Here is a 25,957-nt window from a genome sequence, read left to right as displayed (position 1 = left end):
TAGAAAGTTGCAATGTTTGTTTGTGTTGTTCTTACCCACAGTTTGGCTTTCTAAATGAAGCATTATCTCCAGTAGACGCCTTTCTTGCTCTAGGCATGAGATGATTAGACATCAGCAGGGGGTTTCAGTCATACGCTGTTGGCGTCTGTATTCACTTAAACCATACGCTGCCTTCAGTAACCCCCTCACCAACCCCAGAAATCATCCCACCACGCAGGTCATTAGATGTTTCGGAGTGGACACAGAGGGTGAACTGCACAGGGATGGATATTTTCTGTCCCACAGGCTTATAATCAGAGCATTGTTGATTTCTAGACGGGATGATGTCTAGTCACTCGGGGTCATTATGTAGGCTGCTTTTAAAGTGAATAATGTGAGAATTTCCAGACATTGTGTCCGTCTGTCTGTCCAAGCCACCTACAAGTCTATTGCAATCTGCTTTCTTACCGCTCTCCGTCCTACATATTTCATTCATTTTTTTGACACTAACACCCACGACAAGGGATAAGAAAGGCTGAAAAATTGATGTTATGAATATAAACTAATAAAATACGAGCGTTAGGATGAAAAATGTCAGCCTCTTATACGTTTTCTGCTCAGTAACAGCAATGGTTAAAAAAAAATTACCCCAGTGCAATTCACCATTAAAAATCCATCAGAGCATCCATCCACCCGCACCTCGAATCCTGGCCCATTCGTTGAGCGGAGATCCTCTTAAAACGCCCATAATGCTTTTACCATTTAGATTAAATTGAAGTCATTCACCGTATCCAATTTTACAAAACACATATTAAGGAAATTAAATCACGTGGGTGGATGGAGAGTAGTCTCGGTGAGAGATGCAATTTCCTGTTGACGTCAAGAATATGAGCTTGAGTTTCTCCAAAGTTTCTCCAAATAATGTGTTTGTAATGGTCAACTGAAATTTGTCCACACGCTGACCACAATATTTAACAATATATTTACGATTTTAGCAAAGGTTTATAACTAACGAGCTATGGAAAAGTACATTTTAGCTCAGGATTTCAACTGAAAAATAACTGACTTTCCTGAGGTAAGTTAAATGTATCAAGTCACAGTTTGTTCCCAAGCGGTTTAATTGACGTCTTTTCGCGGTTGAAACACTGAATAAGTAAGCTGTACTGTATCTTTTAACGTACCTTATAATGTTCATTCATGATTTTCATAACTAGAAGAGCAAGCTATGATCGGTTTACGCGCTTCTTACTTCTGCTTCCGCTTGAACTGAAGGACTGTCTAGCCTCTGTGACAGAGCGTCGAAATAAGTTTGAATTTTAAATATTTTTTATAACTACTTTTATAGCTTAGAATAGGGAATACAATAATATATTTTATTTAAAATTAATAGTTTTTTTTGAACATTCATTTCCCCACAAACGGTTCTTCAGATTCAAAATAATAAAGCGCGTCACATAGGTGCGCGCGCACGTACACACAAATAAGTCGAGAAGTCTAATAAAGAAAAAGTTACATAGTCTCAGAGCTGCTATATATGCCACTTTTATTTGAAAACTACTTTTATAGCTTAGAATAGGGAATATAATAATATATTTTATTTAAAATTAATAGTTTTTTTTTTTGAACATTCATTTCCCCACAAAAGGTTCTTCAGATTCAAAATAATAAAGCGCGTCACATAGGTGCGCGCGCACGTACACACAAATAAGTCGAGGAGTCTAATAAAGAAAAAGTTACATAGTCTCAGAGCTGCTATATATGCCACTTTTATTTGAAAACAAGCTGCAAGTCAGAAGAAAACGGTTGAGCAATACATTAAGACTAATGCACATCTATCCAAAAGAAGAAGAAAAAACATGGAAAGTAGAAGAGTGAAAATATGACATTAAATTGAAACAGTCAGCATCCAAAAGCTATTTCCATGATGAGATGAGTGGCCATGTCCTCTCATTTTCTCTCTGAAGCCTCTTCAATGGTTCAGACACACTCTTTACAATTGCTTTTAATGTGTTGTAACACTCAGAGAGCCAAAGTAATGTGACTGTCAACTCTGTGCCCTGATTTTTAGTCAAAAGAAAGATGCACATTTACAGTGAATTTGATTATTTAAAGCATTCTGAAAGTTTTTATTGAATTGAAATGTCTGGAGTAGCTAGATTATTTGTTTTTGTGCCTATTAAATAAGTAATACAGCACTTTCACAGTGGCTGGAACATCTTGGGAAACAATATCTGTGAGAGACATGAGAAATGAGCTTATTATTGAATGAACAACCAGACAGATCAGCAATCAATGCTAAGTGCTTTTCTACACAAGTACACAAAAACAGCTTAAATATGGATTTTAGTTCATGCAGTAGAGCACATATGCTGGATTGTTGTGTTTGATTGTGTTAAGAACTTTGAAAAAGTACTCTTTTAAAGGTGCTATACAAAACAAATGTTTTATTATTTTATAGTGGATCAAAACCTTTCATCAAAATTTTCCTAAAACCAAAATGCGATCTTGTCTTAGGACAACAGATGGCAGGAAAATGATGCTGCCTAATAAGATTTGAGTTTCTCAAGTGGTTTTATTTACAATGTACACACTCGACAACAAAGGTTTGGGTTGTCGAAAAATAATTACCTTGAGGTTCAACTGACTGAACAGGAAGTCCTCGGTCTATGAGAAGATCCAATGCAAGCGTCACATTATGAAGCTGAATAAACAACAATGACAAATAGATCAAAACATTTTTAAACAAACAACTAAATGTAATGTAAACCCCCAACACTGCATATTCTCTGGTAACCGTGAGATCATTAGTTTTGATTTCTGTCTTTTGCATTACCCTCGGTTTCTTAACATGCCTTATGCAGCTGTGCTGTCACATCCACAGTCATCCTAAGAGACGTTAATTATAAAATGGCGAGACATTTCCTAGAGGTGCTTGTGAAGTTGCACTGATGTAAAACCCCATAAGCCAGGATTAAATAGTGCTTATTGTTGTAAAGTGAAATGGAGCTCACTAACAACATGGTTCTCTTGTTTCAATGCAAATGCAAAACTCTAAATATTTTCTCAGGTTCTTACCATTTCTGAGCTCCCGACAGGACAAAGGAAGAACTCACAGAGTGGAATGAAGAAGCCCTCCAACTGACCGATCAACAAGAGCAGAATCACTCCATCTGCAAACTAACAAAATCACATTACAAAATCATAAACATGAAACATGACATCAAAAACAAGCCCATAAAGGGCTTATATTGTCAAAAAAAACATATTTTTGTGATCATTTCATTCTAAAAAATCAATTCCTTGTAGACCTCTCGCATCAAAGCCCACCAACATATTTGGTTATAACTATTTTATATACTGTTTTCACTTGTAAACAGTGCTTGATCTGTGAATATTTCATCTGAATAAGGAGAGAATCACATCTTAATGACATGTTTGTTTATTAAAAACATGCAGCTTTTGGCTTCACAAGACATACTGTATATTGATGGACTGGAGTTCTATGGTTTACTTGTGGATTATTGTGATGTTTTTATCAGATGTTTGACTCTCATTCTGACGGTACCCATTCACTCCAAAGGATCTATTGGTGAGTGATGTAATTATACATTTCTCCAAATCCGATGAAGAAACAAACTCATCTACATCTACATTTTGGATGGCTTAAAGGTACAATTTGTAAGATATTTGCAGTAAAATATCCAAAAACCACTAGGCTAGTGTTATATATTTTGTCCAGCTGATTACTAACAATATCTCTAATGTTTTCAACTACTTGTAAATCATGAGAAAATTCCCATTCTAAACAGTGACACGGGGCAGTGCAGTCACCTGTAAATGACGGTAGTTTCCCTTTTTACCGCCTTTACTGACGTAGAAACCACATGACAACAGTGTCGTGGACAAATGCGGAAGTAGCTTCCCGACAAACTTCAACTAGAAAGAGATGCCGATCTCGCTTGTGTTTTACTCGAAAGGTGAGTTGTTTTGATTCGTCTCTTTACAGAAAACGTATGCTATTATTATTTTTTATTTTTTTATTTTTAAACGTTAAAACGTATGCTATTATTTTTTATTATTTTTTTATTTTTAAACGTTAAAACGTATGCTATTATAACGATCAACAAGATAAGTTTTATGGGCCATACACGCCAAACGCGGGGCATCGCATCCCTAGACCCGCGCGAGGACGTGTCTGATTCATAGTCTGATTGCGTCTTTGCATTGGCTTTGTATGTAATCTACTAGCGCAAATCGTTGAACCCGAGTTAAATCCATGATTTATCTTTCCGTCTGATTGATGGCCGTCAGCGGTTGGGTAGAAGCCAACAAATCCCATCATTCCACGCTCCTTCTTAGCATCATCAAGCCACGCTACTGTTATTGTTTTGATAGTGTGCCCTCTAGTGGCAGGTCCTACAACCTGTACCTTTAAGGCTAAGTAAATTTCAGTCGACCTACAGAAGAAAAAACAAAATCAACATAAGGCTTTTAAATTTGGGTTTGCCACACCTGTTTTTCAAGGTCGGTCACGTTCAGTCCCAGAGATGACATGTTCTTATTCACAAAGTGCAAAATGGCCTGCATAGGAAAGAAAACTTAATGAAACTGTGGGAGATGTGTGTGTCAAAGGCTACATTTAGAGATATATCCCGAACTGAATCCCAACCTTTTTCACGGTCTCAATTTTGTGAGCCTCCAGCTTAAAGAGCTCATCAATGGGACATTCCTCTGCAAAGACAGTTCAAGAGAGAGATTAAGTAGCAAACGCTTTCTTCTTTATACGCCTCCACTATCTGTAAGGTACTGATGCTTATAAATATGGAAATGAAAAAGCTCAGAGTTCAGCCTCCGTCTGACTCACTGTTAGATTCTCTCTCTAGTGCTTCACTGGAATTACTGCGGAGACACACAGCAGAGCATGAAAACACTGGTTTGGACAGTGGCAGAGATTCAAAGTGCAGTTAAATGTTTAATAGGGAAGGAGGATCTTTACAGACCTTTGAAATGTGATGAATTCTGTCTGCTTGTCTGCCTTAACGCCACTTTTTGTGACCTGTTTAACAAATTAGATTTTAATGAATGCTGACAACATGAATATTTAACTTCTGTAATGCAATTTAACTGCTCAGTGAATATTCAAAATGAATAATGTGGGACTTGATTCCATTTGGATCTGACTGGATGATGGATATTAGGCTCCTTTAATGTTGGTGGTTAATACAATTTTTAATATTGTATTAATTTTTTTCCTTTTAATAAAATGCACATATTTTTTTCAAATAATATGCAATGTGAACTGTGATAAATTTGTAGGAATTTTTAAATATAATATGCATATTGATTATGTTATGACATCTTTTTTTCATTATAATTCTTCAATACAAAGATGCAATGATAAATTATAATTATCATTATTTATTTATTTTTTCAAAAATCTGGATTGATGAATTGGTAAAAATTAGACAATTTTTTTCTTTTTAATACGCATATTGATTCTTTTTTAAATATACACTGATGAATTGTAAAAAAAAAATATATATATATATATATATATATATATATATATATATATATATATATATATATATATATATATTAAATCAGTTTTTTCATTATGATTTGCTTGGTAATTTTTTTAAATAATATGAGGTCATAAATTGTGAGAAATAATGAAAACAGCTTTTTTTCAAAAATGATGCAGTAATGAGTTGGTCAAAATAATATGCACATTATATTTTTTTTATAATATGCAATTAGTCATATTTTCCATAATAATTAATGTAAATTTTTCAAATAACATGCAGTAACAAACAATGAAATTTTATGAAAACATGCAGTCATATTTTTCATTATAATATACATAGTTTTTTTCAAATATGCAATGACAAATTGAGAAAATACATGAAGATATATAATATATATATATATTATATATATATATATATTATATAATTGCTCTTTATAACATGCATATGCATTTTTTAAATAAAATGCAGTGATGAATTTTGAAAAATTATGAAAACAATCTGTGTTCATTATATGCATCTTAATACTTAAAATAATATTCTTTAATATTCAAATAATTTCAATATTTATCAATCACCTCACACTGGATGACCTCCACACTGACGTTTGGGGGCAGGACCAGATCAGGTTGGAAACGCCTCGCAATAGCAACCAGAAGATGCAATGTAGCCAACAGGTCTCTGCTGTGAATGACTGACAGATTTGGGTGGGAGAACAGTGGGTATGCTTATAAATATGTAAACAGGACAGTGACAATAGCTGATCTGATTGGCTTACGTTTAACGTTCCATTTGACCGTTTCCTCGTTCATCTCTAAGGTCTCGTTGAGAGCTGTCAGGATCACCTCTAGTTTTCGTACCTGTGCATCAGTGCTCAACGCGATCTCCTCTACATGTACATGAACATCTGCTAACCTGCCTGGGATCAAAACATACACAGGCGTGACAACGTGATTGTATAGAGGGTGACCTTTCACCTTAAAAAAAGTCTAAATTTTTTTATGACAATTGAACAATAGTTTACCTAAAACTGAAAATTTGCCGAGGATTTACTCACCCTCAGGTTTTCCAAGATGTAGATGAGTTTGTTTCTTCATCAGAACAGATAGCATTACATCAGTTCCTTACTAATGGATCCTCTGCTGTGAATGGGTGCCGTCAGAATGAGAGTCCAAACAGCTGATAAAAATATCACCATAACAGAAAATAATCCACACCACTCCAATCCATCAAATAATGTCTTGTGATGTGAAAAGTTGTGTTTGTAAAAAACAAATGCATCAAGATGCTTTTAACTTCAAAATGTTGCTTCCTAAAAACTGACTGACAGAAGCGACAGTGTAAGGGTAAAATGTCTTGATGTATTTCTTTATTAGAAAAACGCAGCTTTTTCCTTTACAAGACATTAACTGATATACTAGAGTGCATACTTGTGGATTATTGTGATATTTTTATCAGCTGTTTGGACTCTCATTCTGACGGCACCCATTCACCTCAGAGGATCCATTGTTGAGCAAGTGATGAAATGCTACATCTCTCTAAATCTAATGAAGAAACAAACTTGTCTACATCTTGGATGGCCTGAGAGTAATACAATTATAGCATGATTTCATTTTTGGGGTGAAATATTCCTTGAAGTATATCCAGTATGTGAGCTTCACCCAATAATGTGCATGTTAATAATTTTGTTGCTTTGACATGATTCTTACGTAAAAGGTGATGAAAGACGAGTCCATCATAGAGGTCTTCCTCCAGTGATCGCACCACAATGTGTTCAACTTTCAGAGTTTTGTTGATCCATTCCACCAAAACCTGCCACAAAGCACCAGAGAAAACAGATATTCAGACCCTCCTCATGAAATCATGTTCTCCTTGAGACCACATGGTTAGTTAGTAGAGTAGAATCAAAAATCAGAAACCAGAAATCAAATCAGAAACCATCCAGGTTAACAAACCTGAGCATTAGCTTATGCAATACGACCCTAAAAAGTTAAGTATCTCACCTCTTTAAGTTTGTTGAGTTTGGGGTCATTTAAAGATGTCGACTGAATGATCATTTTTCTCTCTCCTCCTTAAAACCAAAAATAAAATGTCATTTACCACTTATTTACTTCCATTTGTGAATCTGTCATTCATTAAAGAGTATGACTGCATACTAATTCACATACTTTATTTACTATATAGTATAGAAGATTAGGATTAGTGTGTCCAGAATCAACTGTACATTTTTTGTAAAAAAAATAAAATAAAATGTAATAATTTTCTGATTGGCTTCTCACTGTTTAAAGTACATTTGTTCAAAATATAGGCCAATTTTTACTAAAAATATATATTTTAATTATAATTAAAATATTACATGAAAAATTAGGGCTCTAATTATTTCCAGTTCATTCATTATACTAGAAATTAGAGATCAAATTGAGTGTATTGCATTGTGGGATATAGCCTACTGTTCTGTTAAGTGTGCTCTAGTTGTATATAGGCCTAGTACACATAATGGCATATCTAAACAAGACAGATATGTGTATATATTCTCCCAAAACTAGTGAACATACTGTAGTAAAACGTATTAGCTTGCGAAGTTCATAAGTTAGCTAATGTTATGATGACGTGAGTATCGCTCACCCTGACGACTGCCCAGTTCGCCCTTTTCCTCTTCAGCTCCACGGTCAGCCATTCTTTTGACTGTTTCAAAACATAGTTTGTGTCAAAAAGTGAACTTTATTAATAGTTTCACTCAGCAGACATTTGATTTCTGGCGCTTCTGTTTGAAAACCAAGATATGTTCGAGTTCTGTCTGCGTGTTTGCGTCCTGAGGGGATTTCAAGGGCGCGATTCATCTCGAGGTTTTGTTTTCGAGCGGACATTTTTATGGCTATGATGAAGTACGGCGAACCGGAGCCGACTACAAACGTCAAAACACAAGGACGGAGATCTACACAACACACAGCAGACGTCTGCACTGATCTGAACGGAGGACAAAACACGGAGCTCGGAGATTTCTGCCTTCCTGCATCACACACGCCAGCCCACATTGACATAACACAGACTGACGGGCAAAACATAAAGCTCTCTGACAACAAAAACATGCAGCGCGAGAGAAAAACAAGATGGAAAGAGAAAGAAACGTCTCACATCTCATCCAGTGTCTTCCGATTTAGAGCAATAGTTGGCCCAGAAATGAAAAGTCTGGCATTTCAAAAATATATCTACAGTATGGAACACAAAATTCAATGGTGACCATGACCTTTAAGCTCCACAAAGCACATAAATGCATCATAATTCTCGTTTTAGAATAAACTGTTGCTTTAAATGTGAAGCAATGAGGTACATTCAAGAGCATATTGAAACTTCACGGATTAAGATCTCAATAATGTCTCAAACTATGCTCAGATATTAAAAATATATCTTAATATACACTTCCTCAAAAAACAAATTATCTGAAATATGCTATTCAAGTTAGCTTTACAACAACAATTGTTTCGATTTTGATCCTCCAAAGCAATACTAGGAGAAACATCTGCGACAAAGGCGATGCTTGAACCTAAAACAGAAAGCGTACTGAGATGCTATGAAAGAGCAATAGAGTACAGCCATGTTTGCTGTCAAAACTTTCACCTCAGCTCTCGCCACACGTCTGGAGAAATCACTCTTCTTTCCGATGAAATGTCATCCAAATGGTCCAGACACCTTTTTTTTTTACAGGGGTCGAGTAACTTCTACAACACAAACGACCATCTTTCTGAATCGACTTTAAACAAAAACAAGAACTCATTTACGGGTAAGGCCTGTTTTAAACGCCAGCCAGGAAGTGGTAAGGCACCACTTCCTCTTTTGTTGTATTTTGCAGAAGCACGGATCAAAGTGTCCCAACAGTGCAGCAAACACACAGGACCCTGTAACAAGGCTGTACGGGGGTCTAAACATTATATTTGAGTCAGTAACGGACAATAATGTTAGTGATCTGGTGTTTCCTCTCTTCAAATAACACGCTCAAGGTTTGAGAGCAACAATTGCATATATTTTCCACCCTCTCTTACTGTGATGGAGAGAACGCCTCCCTTTGACTAGAAAAACCAGAGGTAATTTGGGCCGGAGGGTTACCATGGTTACCATCCCAATGAATTCCACCCATTAAACGCAAGTTTGAATCCAGAACAAACAATTGGGGGAAAAAAAGCCCCTCAGAGGTGCATCTGAAAACAACAGGATTATTTAGCTCCAGACTCATCCATCTGTGAATGTGTTTACATTCTGCGTCATCCTGAGAGATACAATCGTACTGGAAACTACAGTTTGCGTAGTACCCAAAGAAAATTAGAATGGTGTTTGCTCATGCAAAACTGTTGTCACGCAGTTGCACGGGTGTTTGGAGTCTTTAAATGATGCTGCGTGGTTGCATGGGAGTTATGTGTTTGTTAGAGTTTTGTTATGTGGTTGCTTTAGTGTTGCAAGTTGGTTGCCAGGATGTTGCTGTAGGGTCCCTTAACATATCTGCTTCTGTATGCAGTTGATAACACAGTCTATGATAATAACCACTTACACTCAATCAGTGATTGCTTCGGTGTTCTGGGTGGTTACTAAGGTATTGCTATTCAGTTGCTGACAGGTTAGGTAAAAAAAAAATTAGGCACTTGTAATTATATTGAAATTTCACATTTCTTTTGTCACAAAGACCAGTCACGATGGCTTTAGTAACACAGAGCGTAACTACTGGATTTACAAAAATCATTTCAATTTTCAGATGCGTTTTCTCGAAATGTCAACATGGCATTAATTGACTTATTACTCAGGGTTATTATGACATAACAATGTCTTTGGAAGGCTTTTTGTCTTTCAAACACATTAAAATGGACAAATTCTGGCTTATTGTGTCTTATTTATATGCAGATGTTCACAAACTTTTACCTAATATTTTAAGGTAATAAGATATTAATTAACTAACACATTTGCATGTTCGTGGTTCTCGGACATTGGATAATGGTCACATGACATGCAGGCAAACATAGGAAATCTTTTTTTGTAAGTGTTTAAGTTTGATTGTTGTTATCTTAAAATAGTTTATTTTAGTTTGACATTTTTATAATTTAATTCATATAAGCTTTTCAATAAATTCACAAGCCCCTGCAGTTCCTTCATGAACTCCAATTTAGGAAACCTTGATGTAAAAGAATATTTAATGCACTTTATGTTGTCAATAACAACAACTGAAGTGTATTTTTTCCCTCTTGTTTTATTTTCACATCAGTGTGGTAAAAGATTATCCTATTTAAATCAATGTGATATAAAGTTAGATCAAAAGTAATCTAAAATGAATCAAAGTAGCCTACAATGCGTTAATACTGCATTTTTTGTCATGTAATTTGTAATCAATTTGCATCCCAAAGTAATCCTCCCTGCACTGGTTACTGGGGTCTTCTGCATGTTTTCTAGTGAGCTGCTATGTAATTTCTTGGGTTTTGTGGGTTGTTTGCAGGACTGAAACAATAATTGTGAGCAAAACTAATAGTGATGCTTCACGTAACAAACAGCACTAAATAAATTAAAGGTACAGTGCAAGTCTGTCATAATGAATAACACTAAATAAATCTTTAAATCTGTGTGAGACACAAGAAGGTTAAACATGTATACGGACCAAGGTTTTTGATTAAGCATGAAGAATTCTAAGTATGAAATTGTGATACTCAACTGTTTATTTTAATAAAAAGAAAACCCTCTATAAATAATTTTTTTGAGACCATAGAGACTCGTGAGTCAAAATGTCAAAATGGATTCATTCCAGCATGTAGAAAGTATTTGTTTATTTGAAATAATTACAGCATTTCTTTTAGTGCATTCCAGGACAAAAAGTCATTCCGGTGTAGTGCTTAAAGCAGTGGCAGGCCTCGTTTGCGTAAGTCAATAAAATATTTGAATGAGCTGCAACACTGACGCATCATTAAGGCTAAATACATTCGATTCTGGGCATAAATAAGCCAAACAATACAAAATATTTCATTCTTACGTATAAAAGTAACACTGGGGATGTGTGTGCATGTGTGAGCGCAGAAGTCCTGGCATCAGTGAGGCATGTAGCGGCTTTCCTCGGATCTCTTTCAGTGTTACTCTGAGTTCTTGTAGTTGGTGAAAAGGTTGTAAAGCACCCTGAGTGTTGACTTCAGATTCAAGTTCACCACGTCTGCAGGACACAAACAACAGAATCGCTGTTAAACAGACAGAGGCTTGAATATGTTAACTGTCACTGTGATGGAACACAGTGTGTTTACTGAGAACTACAGTGTGCTGCATCGACTGAGGAACATCTCCATCTAGTGGACGATGTGGATAACATTATGAAACAGGTGCAGACAATGAGCTGGTCTGTTATGATGTCTAAAGGTTGTGTAAATACTGTAATGCTGATGTAACATTGCTGGAACTGATTTTTCTGATACCTTCTGGTCTCGCTTTGGGTTTCTGTAAACCACCATCTTGCATGAGCTCAAAAGCAAATGAGACATTATGGACCTACAAAAGAGAAAAGCACTCTAGCAATCCTTTTCATAGTAGTTAGTACACAACCAATGTTATAAAATAGAAAAGCTCAAGTAATTGTGAGTTTAATCATGTGAGAATTCCATAACCTCCACATAATCAGACTTAAGAAGTCAGATATCAGACTGAATTAGATTAGACCACACTTGTTGAGCAGTATTCACAATGTAATCAGACTGGTCTGATGTAGACTTTAGTCTACTGTGGTCTGATATGTTGTGGATTCATAATGTCTGACAGACAGTCAAATCAAACTGCATCAGATACTGTTAGAATTAGTCCACATCAAACTATATCAGACCAAATCAAACTTTATAAATACTATTCATCTAATCTGGACTCATAGAGACTGGTGTGGTCTGAGTGTGATGTCACCTTAAGAGATTTATGAAGGTCTGATAATGGTTTGATGTGGATTTCAGTCTGATGTGGTCTGACATGGTGTATTTTAGTCTGATGTGGACTTATGAAGTCTAAACAGGTCTGATGTGGTTTAATGAGGCATTCAGTAAATACAAATTGGACCTCATCAGACCACATTAAATCCTGAGTCTGATCAAGCTCCGTTAGACCCTAACAGAACAAACCAGTCCACATTAGACCACTGTGGCACACTTACCTTCTGTTCGAAGCTTTCAGGAGTGAGGTAGAAGTTGTACAGAGGCACAAAGTAATTTTCTAACAATCCCATCAGTAACACCAGATAGACACCATCTGCAAACTTCACACACATGAAGAGGTTTTTGAGTGGTTTTGATCTACAGATCCACGTGAGAGTTAACAGATAAGGTTCATACCTGTGATTCCAGCTCCGTCACCTCCAGGTTCAGTTTGTTCAAGTGTTTATTCACAAATGTAATCAGCGACTAAAGAAACAGACATTCAAGGATAATTATTTTGTATAATCAGTACCATTGCACAGTAGTTCTTGTCCCATACAAAACCGGTCCTTACTGTTTTCACTACATTGAGTTTGTCAGGTGCGTGATCCAATAAGGTGTCAAAAGCATCACGTTCTGCAAATGAAAAACAAAATAAATAGGTTTTGACCATTTTTCCCAGACTAATAAAAATAAAAGATGAACCATCATAATGTACTTGTGGAAAATTCAGCTAAAACTAGTTCCTGATGTTCACTGGTTTTATAGATTCTACTTGAATAAACCACCTCGGACCAGTATGGAAGCCCGTTTCCGCCACTGAATAAAAAATAAAAAAAGAAATTGCATCATTTATCTCACAATTCTGACTTTTTTTTCTCATAATTGTGTGATATAAACTCGCAATTAGGATTTAAAATGTCATAATTATGAGATATAAACTCGAAATTCTGATAATTAAATTCTGACTTTATTTCACACAATTCTGAGACATATATTCCCAATTGCGAAAAAAAGTCAGAATTGCGAGTTTTTATATTGCAATTGTGACTTTGTATCACGCAATTCTGACTTTATAATTCGCAACTGCAAGTTTATTTCAGACAATTATGAGTTTATAAGTAACAAATGCGAGTTTATTTCACACAATTCTCAGATATATATTCCCAATTGCGAGAAAAAGTCAGAATTGCAAGTTTTTATCTTGCAATTGTGACATTGTATCACGCAATTCTGACTTTATAAATCGCATCTGCAAGTTTAATTCACACAATTCAGAGAAAAAATTTTCAGAATTGCAAGAAGAAAATTCTGAATTGCGAGAAAAAGTCAGAATTGCAAGATATAAAGTAACAATTGTGAGATAAAAACGGGCAATACTGACTTTTTTTTCGCAATTCAGTCTGAAAAAAAAAGTCAGAACTGTGAGATAAGACTCATAATAACCTTTTTTTATTTGTTGGCAGAAACAGGCATCTATAGACCAGCAATGAGCCAGCTAAAAATAATTTTTAATCTAGACCTCTGTATGAGATTTGATTTTCCAGCAGTTTATTGATTGTTAAGGGGAAACATGAAAATGTTTGAGAAAATGAGTATGCCAATACTTGCCTGATCTTCCAATCATCATGCTGTTGGAAATAATGAACGCACAGTCAGCATCAGACCACACACTCAAATACAAATGGTACATTTCTGTATTACAATCATCTTTCACCACTAGATCGCCACATTGGAGCATCTTACTCTGTTGTGGTACTTGTGAGTTGTTTGGTCACATGAGCAGTCTGCAGGATTCCCTCCTTTTTCTGAGACAAAACCAAACCTTTCTAATTAGGGTGAAGATATTTGATATAATGTTCAATTTCACACTTTAATAAGCCGAGCATACCTTGATCACGATCACCTTGACGGACACATGCTCAGGTAAGCGGATGGGTGCCACGTAGTAGATAGCCAGCGCCAGCAGCAGGTACACGATGGACACCAGGTTCTTTGAGTGGATTGCTGAAGATAAGACAGAGACTTAACATCAACAATACAACTGATGAAACATTTCTTCATTTTTGATAATATATTTAAAAATTAATTAAATTACAAATCAAAACTTTTCTCAATTTACTTTTTTTTTTTAATTCTCTTGTGCACAACTTGGATCATGTTACATCATAAATATATTAGAAATAATGAATATATACATATATGTTTGTTTTAAGAATATTTAATAGCTTTTTATAATATTATTTTAGTTACAATTTTAGTCATTTTAATATTTGATTTTGTCATTAATAGTAGTAGCATATTATTACAAAGGTTCATTTTTTATTTTATTTTTTATTAAAAATTATTTTTTAGTTTTTTTTATTCATATTTGTGTTCATTATATTTAACATAATCATTAAGAATGGGTAAAAGTCAAGTTTAATTTACATTATACTATTGTCATTTTTATAAATGTTTTGAATTCACTTTTATTTATTCCTTTTATATTTGTTTCCTAATATTTCAGTCAAGCAATAAGAATGAGGAAAAAAGCCATGTGATTTTAGCATTATTTATTACTAGTAGTAGTAGAAGTAGTAGTAAATATACTTGGTTTTCATTTTTATTTAGTATGTTTTGTCATTCGTTTTTTTTTTTTTTTTTTTAATTAGTACTAACTAGGTTATGTTTATTTTGATTAACATTTCAGTTTTTATTTCCAGCTAGTACATTAGGTGCTTAAACATATTTCAGTTAGTTGCTCATTTTATTTTATTTTGGCATTATTAACAAAAATGTTTTGAACAGTTTTAACTTTAGGCAATGATGATAACTCTGATACATTTGTATGAATTCTTCTTATTAGTTGAATTGTTCCTTTAAGTGCGAGTGTGTTTCATCGCTCACAGTCGACACTCCACTCCGTGCTCCAGTCCAGCGGCCTGAGGACTCCATTAACAGCCTCCAGAACCGTCTGCAGTTTCTGCTTCTGTCCGATCTCTGACTGCGTCACCTCGGCCACATTCAGCTTATGCCCTGACAGCTTCTCTGAAGGACACGAGCACAGAACATTCCTCACTGCACTGAAAACACCACAGGAAAGTCCAAACAGAAGATCAACTGAGAATCAGAATGGAAAAGAGCTTTGTCTCACCGAACAGTTTCTGCAGCACCTGTCCATCATACAGATCTTCCTCAAGGTCTTTCACGATGATTCGGTCCTCCTCCAGTTCACTGTTGATCCAGTCAATGAGAACCTGAGAGGAAGAGTTGGTATCATAGAAAAAAGGTTGGTGGGTAGAATGGTAACTATGCAAAATGGGCGTGGCTTAGTGGGTCAGATTTTTATTATTATGTTATTTTTTTCCGCACTGATTAGAATGGATTAATAACATTGACTGGTGATTTCTGTTAAGTTATTTACCATTTAATATTCAACATTTTTGCCCCATGTTTATGCTCTACGGTCTAGGGCTAAGCAGTGTTTTTATTGTTAACTAAAACTAAATTAATTCATTTATTGTGTTCATTAAAATAAAACTGTAATATGCAATATATAATCGAGGAAAGATGAAATATGAACAGGTGTAATAACAGAGCTAAAACGCCAAACATACTTTAATGTAAAATGTAAAGCCCCATTGGCGTTATTGTCTTTATCTGCCCTTTCTTTTCATTTTTTTTTCCTTTACATAGACTTTATTCTGAAATATTAATCCAACCTTCTGGAGGTCTTTAAAATTGAGGTCTTCTCTGGAAGTGGGGTCTAGAATGGTCTTCTCTGAATTTTCCTCTGCAGAAATCAAGGAAGAAAGAAAGAAAAAAGGAAGAAAAAGAAAGCAGGGAATGTAAGATACATGGGAAAATAGAAAAGTGTCTTCCACACCCAGCAATACCACAAAACTTGGGTTTTTACATCAAATGTAGATGAGTTTGTTTCTTCATCAGATTTTGAGAAATTTAGCATTACAGTGAATGGGTGCCGTCAGAATGAGAGTCTAAACAGCTGATAAAAACATCACAATAATCCACAAATAATGCACACCACTTCTTGCGAAGCAAAAAGCTGCATGTTTACAAGAAACAAATTCATTAATAAGATGTTTTGAATTAGTTGTTTCCAGCTTATTCCTGTACCCACAATAGTGCTTTCTCCAGTGAATCAGAAGAGAAATACGCACAGATAAAGCACCATTTACAAGTGAAAAGAATTACTTGTGGATTATTGTGATGTTTTTATCAGCTGTTTGGACTCTCATTCTGACGGCACCCATTCACTGCAGAGGATCCACTGGTGAGCAAAAGATGTAATGCTATTTCTCCAAATCTGTTCTGATGAAGAAACAAACTCATTTACATATGGCCTGAGGGTGAGTACATTTTGTTAATGAAAACATAATCAGGAATACCTCACTGTGATTTTTTAAAAAGCTTATACTGTACCTGTCTTAAAAAAAACTGTCTAAAGTGTCTAAATAGGACTACAGAGGTTGTTGGGGACATTAAACATACAAACAACTCATCTACTCACTAGTCACTTTCACAACCTTGTTGTGTTTATAATCTTGCTTTTGCAAACTATTCTAATTTAAGATTTCAGGAAAAAATTATCTGAGTGATGCTAATTTAGAGATGTGCAGCATCACAATAGCCCTCTGTTCTTAGTGACACCTGGTGGAGGAGCCAGACATTACACTGATTTTAATGGATTGAGAAGAAACCAAATGTTACCAAGCAACATGTCCTCAGGGAGCAGCTCTGGGCCGGGGTGCAGGAGGGGGGCGTTGATGGTGTTCTTACCCTCTGCCTGAAGGTCACTCACTATCAAGACAAAAGAAGACCAATAAAGCATCATATTCTCTGGGACATGTACCTTGATAATACTATTGAAGTGCATTGGAATATAGTAATAATTCAATACCATGGTAAATATCAAGGTACACAGAGTAAGGCTTCTTCATGTTTGTCTGCACTGTTTCAGGAAACATCTACGGTGAGCAGAGCGGCTAATATCACATCACTCGCTGCTATTGCTAAATCAATACCAGAAGCTCACTGCCGTTACAATTAACTGATTAGTGTGCAGTGATTAATCCGCTGATTTATGAGTGTCTCTCTCTGTCAGATTACTGCAGTTCATCTGTAATGTGTCTCTTTCTGTGGAAAACAGCCTCAGTTGAGTGCACTTCCTCTAAAGCACAAATAGTCGTCAGGGTCATATCCAAACATCAGAAATAGTTCCCCCTGTATGCTACACACCCAAACCATCACCAAGGACACAATTAAATGTAACACAAGTGACAGAAAAGGCATTTATAATGTAGCAAAAGATTTTTTTTTAAATAAATTATGTTCTTGTGAACTAAAAGAATCCTAAAAAAAAGTATCAGTTTCCACAAAAAATATTACACAGCTAAAACAATGTTTTCAACACTGAAAGTAATAATAAAAATGGTTCTTGAGCAGCATATTAGAGTGTTATTCTGATAATAAAAACCTTTTGAAAGTTACACTTATATTTCATTATATTATAGTTTTTTTAATGCCATCAAACGCATTTAGGAGGCTCTTAAAAGTGTGAAAAGAACTTGTGTTTTTCTTTTTGATATTACAAATAAGGATAGAGGCTGAATTCAAATGACATACTGTACTGTAGATTTTATTTTCATATTCCGGTTGCTTTGGCCAGCTGAAATAAAATAAGTTGAAGTTACATGTATGTATGTGCTTTAACTTAGATAGATGGAACTTGCCAAAGCAACATTTCTCATTTTCATTTAGTTGAAAAAATAAATAAATAAATAAATAAATAAACAACAACAACAATAATAATAATAATAATAATAATAATAATAATAATAATAATAATAATAATAATAATAATACACAAGAAGTAATTGGGGACCAGAAACTGTTTGGTAACCAACAGGTATGGAACAATTAAATGACATAATTTAGATTTTTGATGAATATATAAGAAGATACATAATAAGAATGGAAACAGATTGCTTTTTTTTGGCTTCTGTACAGTCGTGGGGGGGTGACGTTAGAGGGATAGACAAATTCATTCATGTTTTCATGTAAGCGGAGATGCACTCATATAAACATTTAAGCTTCAGAGGGACAGTTTCACATTGACAGCTCTTCATCCACCCTACAGATCTACACAGATCACGCAGCATCTCGCGCCTGGTCTGCACTTCCTGCAAGATTACACTTATGCTTTTCATCCTAATTGTGTACTTCCCCTCTAGGGCACCATGAAGCACAGAGCATGCCTCATTTTCTTAGGATTACAGTTCTGTTTAGGTTTCACGTACAGAGAATAATTCTATAGAAACAGAAGCTATTTATCGAAACCAATGCTAAAATTGTTTATTAAATACTACACCATAATATATATATATATATATATATATATATATATATATATATATATATATATATATACACTGACTACATATATTCACAAACAAATGCATTTAGATTTACATTAGATACTGTATACATGTTATTTTTATATATTGTTAATTAATTTAATTAAGAGAGATTGCAATATTTAAGCATACTTTTAAATGAAAAACACCATGAAATAGTCATTTACTGATTGTTAACCATAGCGAACATGCATACACTGGACAGGTTCTATCAAAACTATTATTTTATTATTACTTAACACAACCATACCCTATATTATAAATACTATAATATATTTTAATAATGTTTCAGTGTACGATTGCGAAAGCAGGTGTATTCATACAGAAATATTCTTTATTTACTATCAGATATTTAACATGTTGATCTATCTTGGCAACGTACATCTGCATTCATTTAATTAAGATAACTGCTGCACTATGAAACAGCCAAAGTCTACCTTGCCTTCTTTTCTTCGTTCCACACAGTAGACCAGCCATGTCCCGTTAAACAGCGCTGAATCCAGCTAATGTCCTGCAGTGAGTCTCGGTGGCTAGTGTGTGTGTGTGTGTGTGTGTGTGAGGGAGGGAGGGAGGCCGCCAGTGTGGCTACAGCAGTCGCACCCGCGTCATCACGTGTTATTTCTGTCCCTTTGAAACCCCCCACCCTCACTGCTCCTGTTTCAGTGAGCACGAGACGCTGCTCTAATAGAGTCTTACAGAATAGATGCAACATGACAGTATGAGGAGCACACTAATGAGGGACTAACCAGAATAACACTTGATGGAGAGATGATAAACCCCTGCTTTTAACAAAACTCTACGTCTGTCTTGAATTTTTTTCTCCAGCACAATAAACTGTTATTTTTTGTCTTAATATTCTATTCTATTCTATAATTAATTAAACCTTAACATTTTTCAGGCAACACATGAAATCAATTCATTAATCTACAAAGATTTTCAGATTTTACATTTATATTCTATTCTGTATGATATTCTGTATTCAAGTTATTCTGTAACACACAAAATCTTTATGATCTTTGAAAAATTCCAGATTTTAAATGTCTATTGTCTAATTGATTCAATTTTATAAAAGTCTGTTGTCTAATTGATTCAATTTTTATACACGTTATCTTCATGGATCTTCAAAAATGTTCCAGATCTTAAATGTGTGTTATCTAATTCAATTCTATTCTATTCTGTTCTATTCTGGGTTAAATATTCGAATATTCCTGCAACACTTGTAATCTTATGGATCTTCAGAATGTTCCAGATCTTAATTATGTGTCATCTAATTCTATTCTATTCTATTTTATTCTATTATGGGTTACATATTCAAGTATTCCTGCAACACTTGTAATCTTATGGCTCTTCAAAATGTTCCAGATCTTAATTATGTGTTATCTAATTCTATTATATTCTATTCTGGGTTCAATATTGAAGTATTACTGCAACACTTGTAATCTTATGGATCTTCAAAATTTTCCAGATCTTAGATGTGATGTTGTCTAATTCTATTCTATTCTATTCTATTATGGGTTAAATATTACACATGAAATCTTCATGGATCTTCAAAGACTTCCAGATCTTAGATGTGTTGTTGTCTAATTCTATTATATTCCATTCTGTTCTAGTCTATAATTGATTATATATTTAAGGTCACTGAGACATTTAGATTATTGATTTTTGTTATATATTAACAGCTCTGGTGAATTAAGTTATTAATGTATTTTGATGACAAGTCATTTTCAGGAAGTCATCGATATGTTCTCAAAGCTGATTTCTCAATTCAAATCAATATGTAAAAAGCAGCTGATCAGCGAATGCAGTGGCTACACAGACACGACACAACAAAACACTTCCCTGAGAAATCAATACACACTCGCTGCGGTGTTTGTCAGCGGTGTGTGTGTGTGTGTGTGTATGTATGTGTCTCTCTGTAGACTTTGTACGGCTCGGGGAAAGTTATTTATTACAAAGCTTACAAAAATAACAGTCCAGTCAGAGGAATGGAGCTGCTCTTAAATATAGCAGCACTTATTTGTGGGATCACTGGGATGCTGGAGTGGGAAATAGAGTAACACAGTTCAGATGTCAAGAAGATGATTGTGTCATGTCAACTAAACTTCCTGCATTACACACAGTCCACAGTTAGTCTCCATATTAGACACTGTCTGTCATTTATCTCTGGATTATATGCTGTCAGTAATGTGTACCAGATAACCAGAATATTAATTTCAAAATAAGAATATGACAAAATATGAAAGTTTTGTGCTAATCCTATTTCAGTGCTGTTTCAGGGATAAACTAGTTTGACAAGACCAATGTATGTGAAAATTTACATAATGAAATACTTTAAAAAAATAATTGTGTTCTTTAAATTCTATAATGAATATATATATTTGAATCTTGAACTTTTTTTCTATATGGACCATTAAATGTAAGTGTTTTTTGAAATTGAAATTTAAAATTGAAGTATTATATCAAAATACTGAGCTGTGATGATAACCAACCAATTAATATAAGAGGAAAAATGCTCCTTAGGAAATACTATGACCATTTCATAACCTTCACCGTAACTTTTTACATTCATAAACACATCCTTTCATCATCCTGATCAGTGTATTAACACTGACATAGCTGAAAGGTATTTTAGGAGCTGAAAACTATCCATGATGACAAACTAGACTTCTGCTTTCTGGTGAAAGCTATTTTTAACACAGTTACACTTCACCTCAGAGACCTACACACAAACACAGATAAACATCACTGATAATCAATGTACAAACATAGACAAGAGTTAAACTTACTGAGATCCATGTTCCTCACTTGGCAAATGGAGGCAGCAACAGCCAGATCTCTCAGTATCACTCATACACACACAATAATATATAAGTCACCATCCTAACACACAAACATACAATCACACATCCTCATATATATCAGAGAGCTTGCTGAGATCAGCTTCTGCACAGCAGGGATGGGAAATGCTGCTGTCAATCATAACAAATACTACTTTCCTGAAGAAAACAAACCACTCTTTCTAACAAATTTCCTCTGGGTGGCGCTATAAACGTCACGTTCCCTCATTTAAACAACATCACTGCTTGACTGAAGGCACTCATCTCTAAGACAAGTGACCAGCAAAAACAGTCACAATTTCTACATATTGTGAAAAATGTATGATTGTGTTTCCTCTTAGAGTTTTCAAACTGCATCCACCAATCAGCACAGTTTTGAATACAGGCCATGCAGCCTGGATACCTTAGCAACTAGCCAAAACATCCATTCGGAAAACCCTAGCCACATCCTAACAACCAGCCAGAACACCCAAACAAACAAATAAAGCACCCTAGCAACACTCTAACAACCAGCCAGAACACCCAAACAAACAAATAAAGCACCCTAGCAACATTCTAACAACCAGCCAGAACACCCAAACAAACAAATAAAGCACCCTAGCAACATTCTAACAACCAGCCAGAACACCCAAACAAACAAATAAAGCACCCTAGCAACATTCTAACAACCAGCCAGAACACCCAAACATACAAATAAAGCACCCTAGCAACACTCTAACAACCAGCCAGAACACCCAAACAAACAAATAAAGCACCCTAGCAACACTCTTACAACCAGCCAGAACACCCAAACAAACAAAGCACCCTAGCAACACTCTAACAATCAGCCAGAACACCCAAACATACAAATAAAGCACCCTAGTAACACTCTAACAACCAGCCAGAACACCCAAACATACAAATAAAGCACCCTAGCAACACTCTAACAACCAGCCAGAACACCCAAACAAACAAAGCACCCTAGCAACACTCTAACAACCAGCCAGAACACCCAAACAAACAAAGCACCCTAGCAACACTCTAACAACCAGCCAGAACACCCAAACGAACAAACAAAGCACCCTAGCAACCCTCTAACAACCAGCCAGAACACCCAAACGAACAAACAAAGCACCCTAGTAACCCTCTAACAACCAGCCAGAACACCCAAACAAACAAAGCACCCTAGCAACACTCTAACAACCAGCCAGAACACCCAAACAAACAAAGCACCCTAGCAACACTCTAACAACCAGCCAGAACACCCAAACAAACAAAGCACCCTAGCAACCCTCTAACAACCAGCCAGAACACCCAAACAAACAAAGCACCCTAGCAACACTCTAACAACCAGCCAGAACACCCAAACAAACAAAGCACCCTAGCAACACTCTAACAACCAGCCAGAACACCCAAACGAACAAACAAAGCACCCTAGCAACACTCTAACAACCAGCCAGAACACCCAAACGAACAAATAAAGCACCCTAGCAACACTCTAACAACCAGCCAGAACACCCAAACAAACAAATAAAGCCCCCTAGCAACACTCTAACAACCAACCAGAAAATTATAGCAACACCCTAACAACGAACCAGAATGCCCTAACAAACAGCCAAAGCACCCATACAACACCCTAATAACCAGACAAAAAACTGTATACCTTAGCAACTTGTACATTTGAACACCACAGTAACACCCTAACAACCAGGTGCTGGGAAGGTTACTTTGGGAATGTAATAGACAAGTTACCCTATTTAAAATATAATAAGTAGTGTAAGTATTTCAATTACTTTATTAAAGTAATGTAACTGATCACATTTGATTACTTTTTTACATTTCTGTCAAATGTTTTCAGCTAATAATCATTTTCAAGCATTTAAAGCAGGCAGGGATAACCTCACAACAGAACACTGATTACCGACAGACTTTCAAAATTAAAATTGCAATCATTTAATTTTAAAACACAGCCAGCACAAAATCTGACTTGAGCACCTATTTTTACTTTGAGATGCTTCTGAGGTTAGTTACAGGTTTAAGATCATAAATTATAGTTTAAAAGCCATGATACTGTTTTGAAACCAGTGTACATATAGTTAATATTACTCAGTACTTATATGAATAAGGACAGTGTAATAAGGACACCTTAAAATAAAGTTTAACCTTGTAATAAAAATAAAGTGTAAATAAAGTGTAACCATAACCATAAAGTTGAGTTACTTCCCACAACACCCTGGCAACCACTAAACACCACAGTATATCAACCACTTAACAAGGCAGTCACATACAAAACACCTTTCAGACAACTGCAAAAGTATTTCAAATTGACAAGCTCAAAATAACCGTTAGACTTTCAGCCAAAGCTTGTCAGTTTATCAGGCCAGAAATCATTGCTGAATATTGAACCTTTAAATAATCTAAAACGATTCTTTCCCCAAAAGGATTCTTCTGAACAAAGAGTGACTCAAGAGACTTGAACACACACGGTCACTCCTGTGTTACTGTCTGGACAAAAACAGGACGACCGCTCATTTCCACAATGACACACACACACACTTCCACAAACACACTTTACTGTGCAGCTGTTCACACAGATGGAGGCTGGAAGGGCTGAGTTTGATCTAAAATAGCACAAAAAAACATCAAAAATGAATAGACAGATGTTTAACTCTTTAGAGTTTGAAACAATATAAGTAAGCAGAAGGACAAAGCAGTCCACTTCATTCCTATCTGAATAACCTTGAGCTACTGACCTGGCTATTTCTGTCCTAGACAACAACACCACAATATGACTGTCTGTGGCTTATGTTATGCTTAAATAAGAAGAGTAAATCACAATGCTTATAAAACCATCATTTCACAGTTACTTACTAATATATATATATATATATATATATATATATATATATATATATATATATATATATATATATATATATATATATATATATATATATCCTGGAATTAAAGAAGAATCGTTTATAAATCGTTTATTGATCAAGTGCAGCACCATGGACAGCTATAGAAACCAATCGTGACGTCATGTGTCATCTTATTATTTTCTCCGTTCCTATGTAAGTTACAATATCCTGGAAAACATTACCTTCTTTCAGCTTCTTTTTGCGGACTAACGTTCCTCCCAGTTTTCCCAGCAGCGACTCATCCTTCTTCATCTTGGCCGTCTGTCCGGGTGGTTTGGCGGGGTTCGTAGCCATCTGCTCCGCCGCTGCTTCAGTCACAGAAACCGATCGAGTGAGAAGAATAGAAATTAGTAAGATATGTAAGGGGCGGGGCGTAGTGGCCCGAATCTGGTCTCTGATTGGCCAGGAATGACTTGCTAAATTATTATTTCACTGATTTAACTCTTTTTATGTGTTTTCCATTCAACAGACACTACATTCACTCACTTTCATTTATCATGTGCAAAATATTGCATAGATCGGTGCAAAGGATTGTCGGCGAAGTCACGTGGTATGTGTTACTTTTATCAGCGCTGACTAATCACTTCAACAATAAATGATACAATACAATGTAGACTATACTATGGATTGTGGTGTATTTTAACAAGAGGCCAAAGGTTCAGCTGGTGAAACAAATTTCTAATTGAAAGTTACTTGATATAGTACTTATATACTTGTAAAGACATTGTACAAACCAAGTTAAAATTTTAATCTATAGATTTAGGTGAGCATACCATTATGCGATAACATTATCACCAAAAAGACAGAAAAAGCTATAAATGCGATTCTAAATTTAGGATTCTAGCCACTTAACGCCCTCTTATGGGTATCGATTTTAATTCAATTGGAAACAGTTATAAACTGGAAACATTTGCCATCCTGTGGGTTTGGAAAAGCATCCCATGCCAACAATACAGATCATGAAAAACATCAGCAAACTTGTAAAATAGACGATAATATTGACCTATCTCTTATAGCACTTGATGATAAGTGTCTAATAATAACTAATAATGAAAAACAAAGATTCAGAAATGAGAAAATATAACTTTGCATAGGCCTACTCACCGTTTTCTCTGGGTGTGGTGAAGAATTTAACAGAAAGCAGCGCAGATGTAAGTGTAATATCAGTTAAAAGGAAGAATGAGCTAATTTTCACTGCAGATATATTCTGAGTGTCAGGCGAAGTCATATCTGGAAAAGTGTTATGACATCTTGAGCCACACCCTTAAGAGTCAGTCATAGAAAAATACTGAACACACACAGAACTCAAATAAAACTAGACAACTTTCTACATAAACATGGCTCTATTTACATTTGACACTTTTATCCAAATGAGGAAAA

At 35.3% G+C, this 25,957-nt stretch overlaps 2 protein-coding genes and 1 long non-coding RNA gene across 8 annotated transcripts in view; all 3 read right to left on the bottom strand.

Annotated features, from left to right (window-relative positions):
* The window catches only part of LOC113042880 (uncharacterized), a 67,172-nt gene extending 66,065 nt beyond the window's left edge, over positions 1–1,107 (bottom strand). Inside the window, exon 1 of the long non-coding RNA XR_003275631.1 lies at positions 36–1,107. This is a non-coding gene — a long non-coding RNA (uncharacterized LOC113042880). The remainder of the gene's footprint in view (positions 1–35) is intronic.
* A 622-nt stretch (positions 1,108–1,729) lies between these two features.
* Positions 1,730–9,376, bottom strand: LOC113042878 (gamma-parvin-like). 2 transcript variants are annotated; one of them, XM_026201874.1, is made up of 13 exons: positions 9,126–9,375; positions 8,133–8,192; positions 7,511–7,578; positions 7,217–7,319; positions 6,286–6,426; positions 6,086–6,201; positions 4,980–5,035; positions 4,844–4,878; positions 4,649–4,710; positions 4,492–4,560; positions 3,055–3,156; positions 2,608–2,680; positions 1,730–2,210 (listed from the first exon to the last, which is right to left on the bottom strand). In XM_026201874.1, exons 2-13 carry the CDS (start codon positions 8,182–8,184, stop codon positions 2,137–2,139), a joined length of 951 nt encoding a protein of 316 aa, XP_026057659.1. In that variant the 5' UTR covers positions 8,185–8,192; positions 9,126–9,375; the 3' UTR covers positions 1,730–2,136. The 2 variants fall into 2 exon arrangements, with proteins under 2 accessions (XP_026057659.1, XP_026057660.1); XM_026201875.1 differs by lacking the exon at positions 8,133–8,192 and having other exon boundaries at positions 9,126–9,376.
* A 1,910-nt stretch (positions 9,377–11,286) lies between these two features.
* Positions 11,287–25,825, bottom strand: LOC113042876 (beta-parvin-like). Of its 5 annotated transcripts, none has more exons than XM_026201868.1 (14): positions 25,682–25,825; positions 24,760–24,885; positions 17,135–17,224; positions 16,126–16,196; positions 15,558–15,660; positions 15,311–15,451; positions 14,313–14,428; positions 14,168–14,229; positions 14,033–14,052; positions 12,996–13,057; positions 12,839–12,907; positions 12,661–12,762; positions 11,942–12,014; positions 11,287–11,685 (listed from the first exon to the last, which is right to left on the bottom strand). In XM_026201868.1, exons 1-14 carry the CDS (start codon positions 25,803–25,805, stop codon positions 11,609–11,611), a joined length of 1,236 nt encoding a protein of 411 aa, XP_026057653.1. In that variant the 5' UTR covers positions 25,806–25,825; the 3' UTR covers positions 11,287–11,608. The 5 variants fall into 5 exon arrangements, with proteins under 5 accessions (XP_026057653.1, XP_026057654.1, XP_026057657.1 ...); XM_026201869.1 differs by having other exon boundaries at positions 24,760–24,882; XM_026201872.1 differs by lacking the exons at positions 24,760–24,885; positions 25,682–25,825 and adding an exon at positions 21,627–22,223.
* Positions 25,826–25,957: the final 132 nt, after the last annotated feature.

Source organism: Carassius auratus, chromosome 25 (genome assembly GCF_003368295.1).
Source record: "Carassius auratus strain Wakin chromosome 25, ASM336829v1, whole genome shotgun sequence".
Lineage (NCBI taxonomy): Eukaryota > Metazoa > Chordata > Actinopteri > Cypriniformes > Cyprinidae > Carassius > Carassius auratus.
The sequence above is the reverse complement of the archived record's forward strand: the minus strand, read 5'-3'. Positions and strand labels throughout refer to the sequence as shown.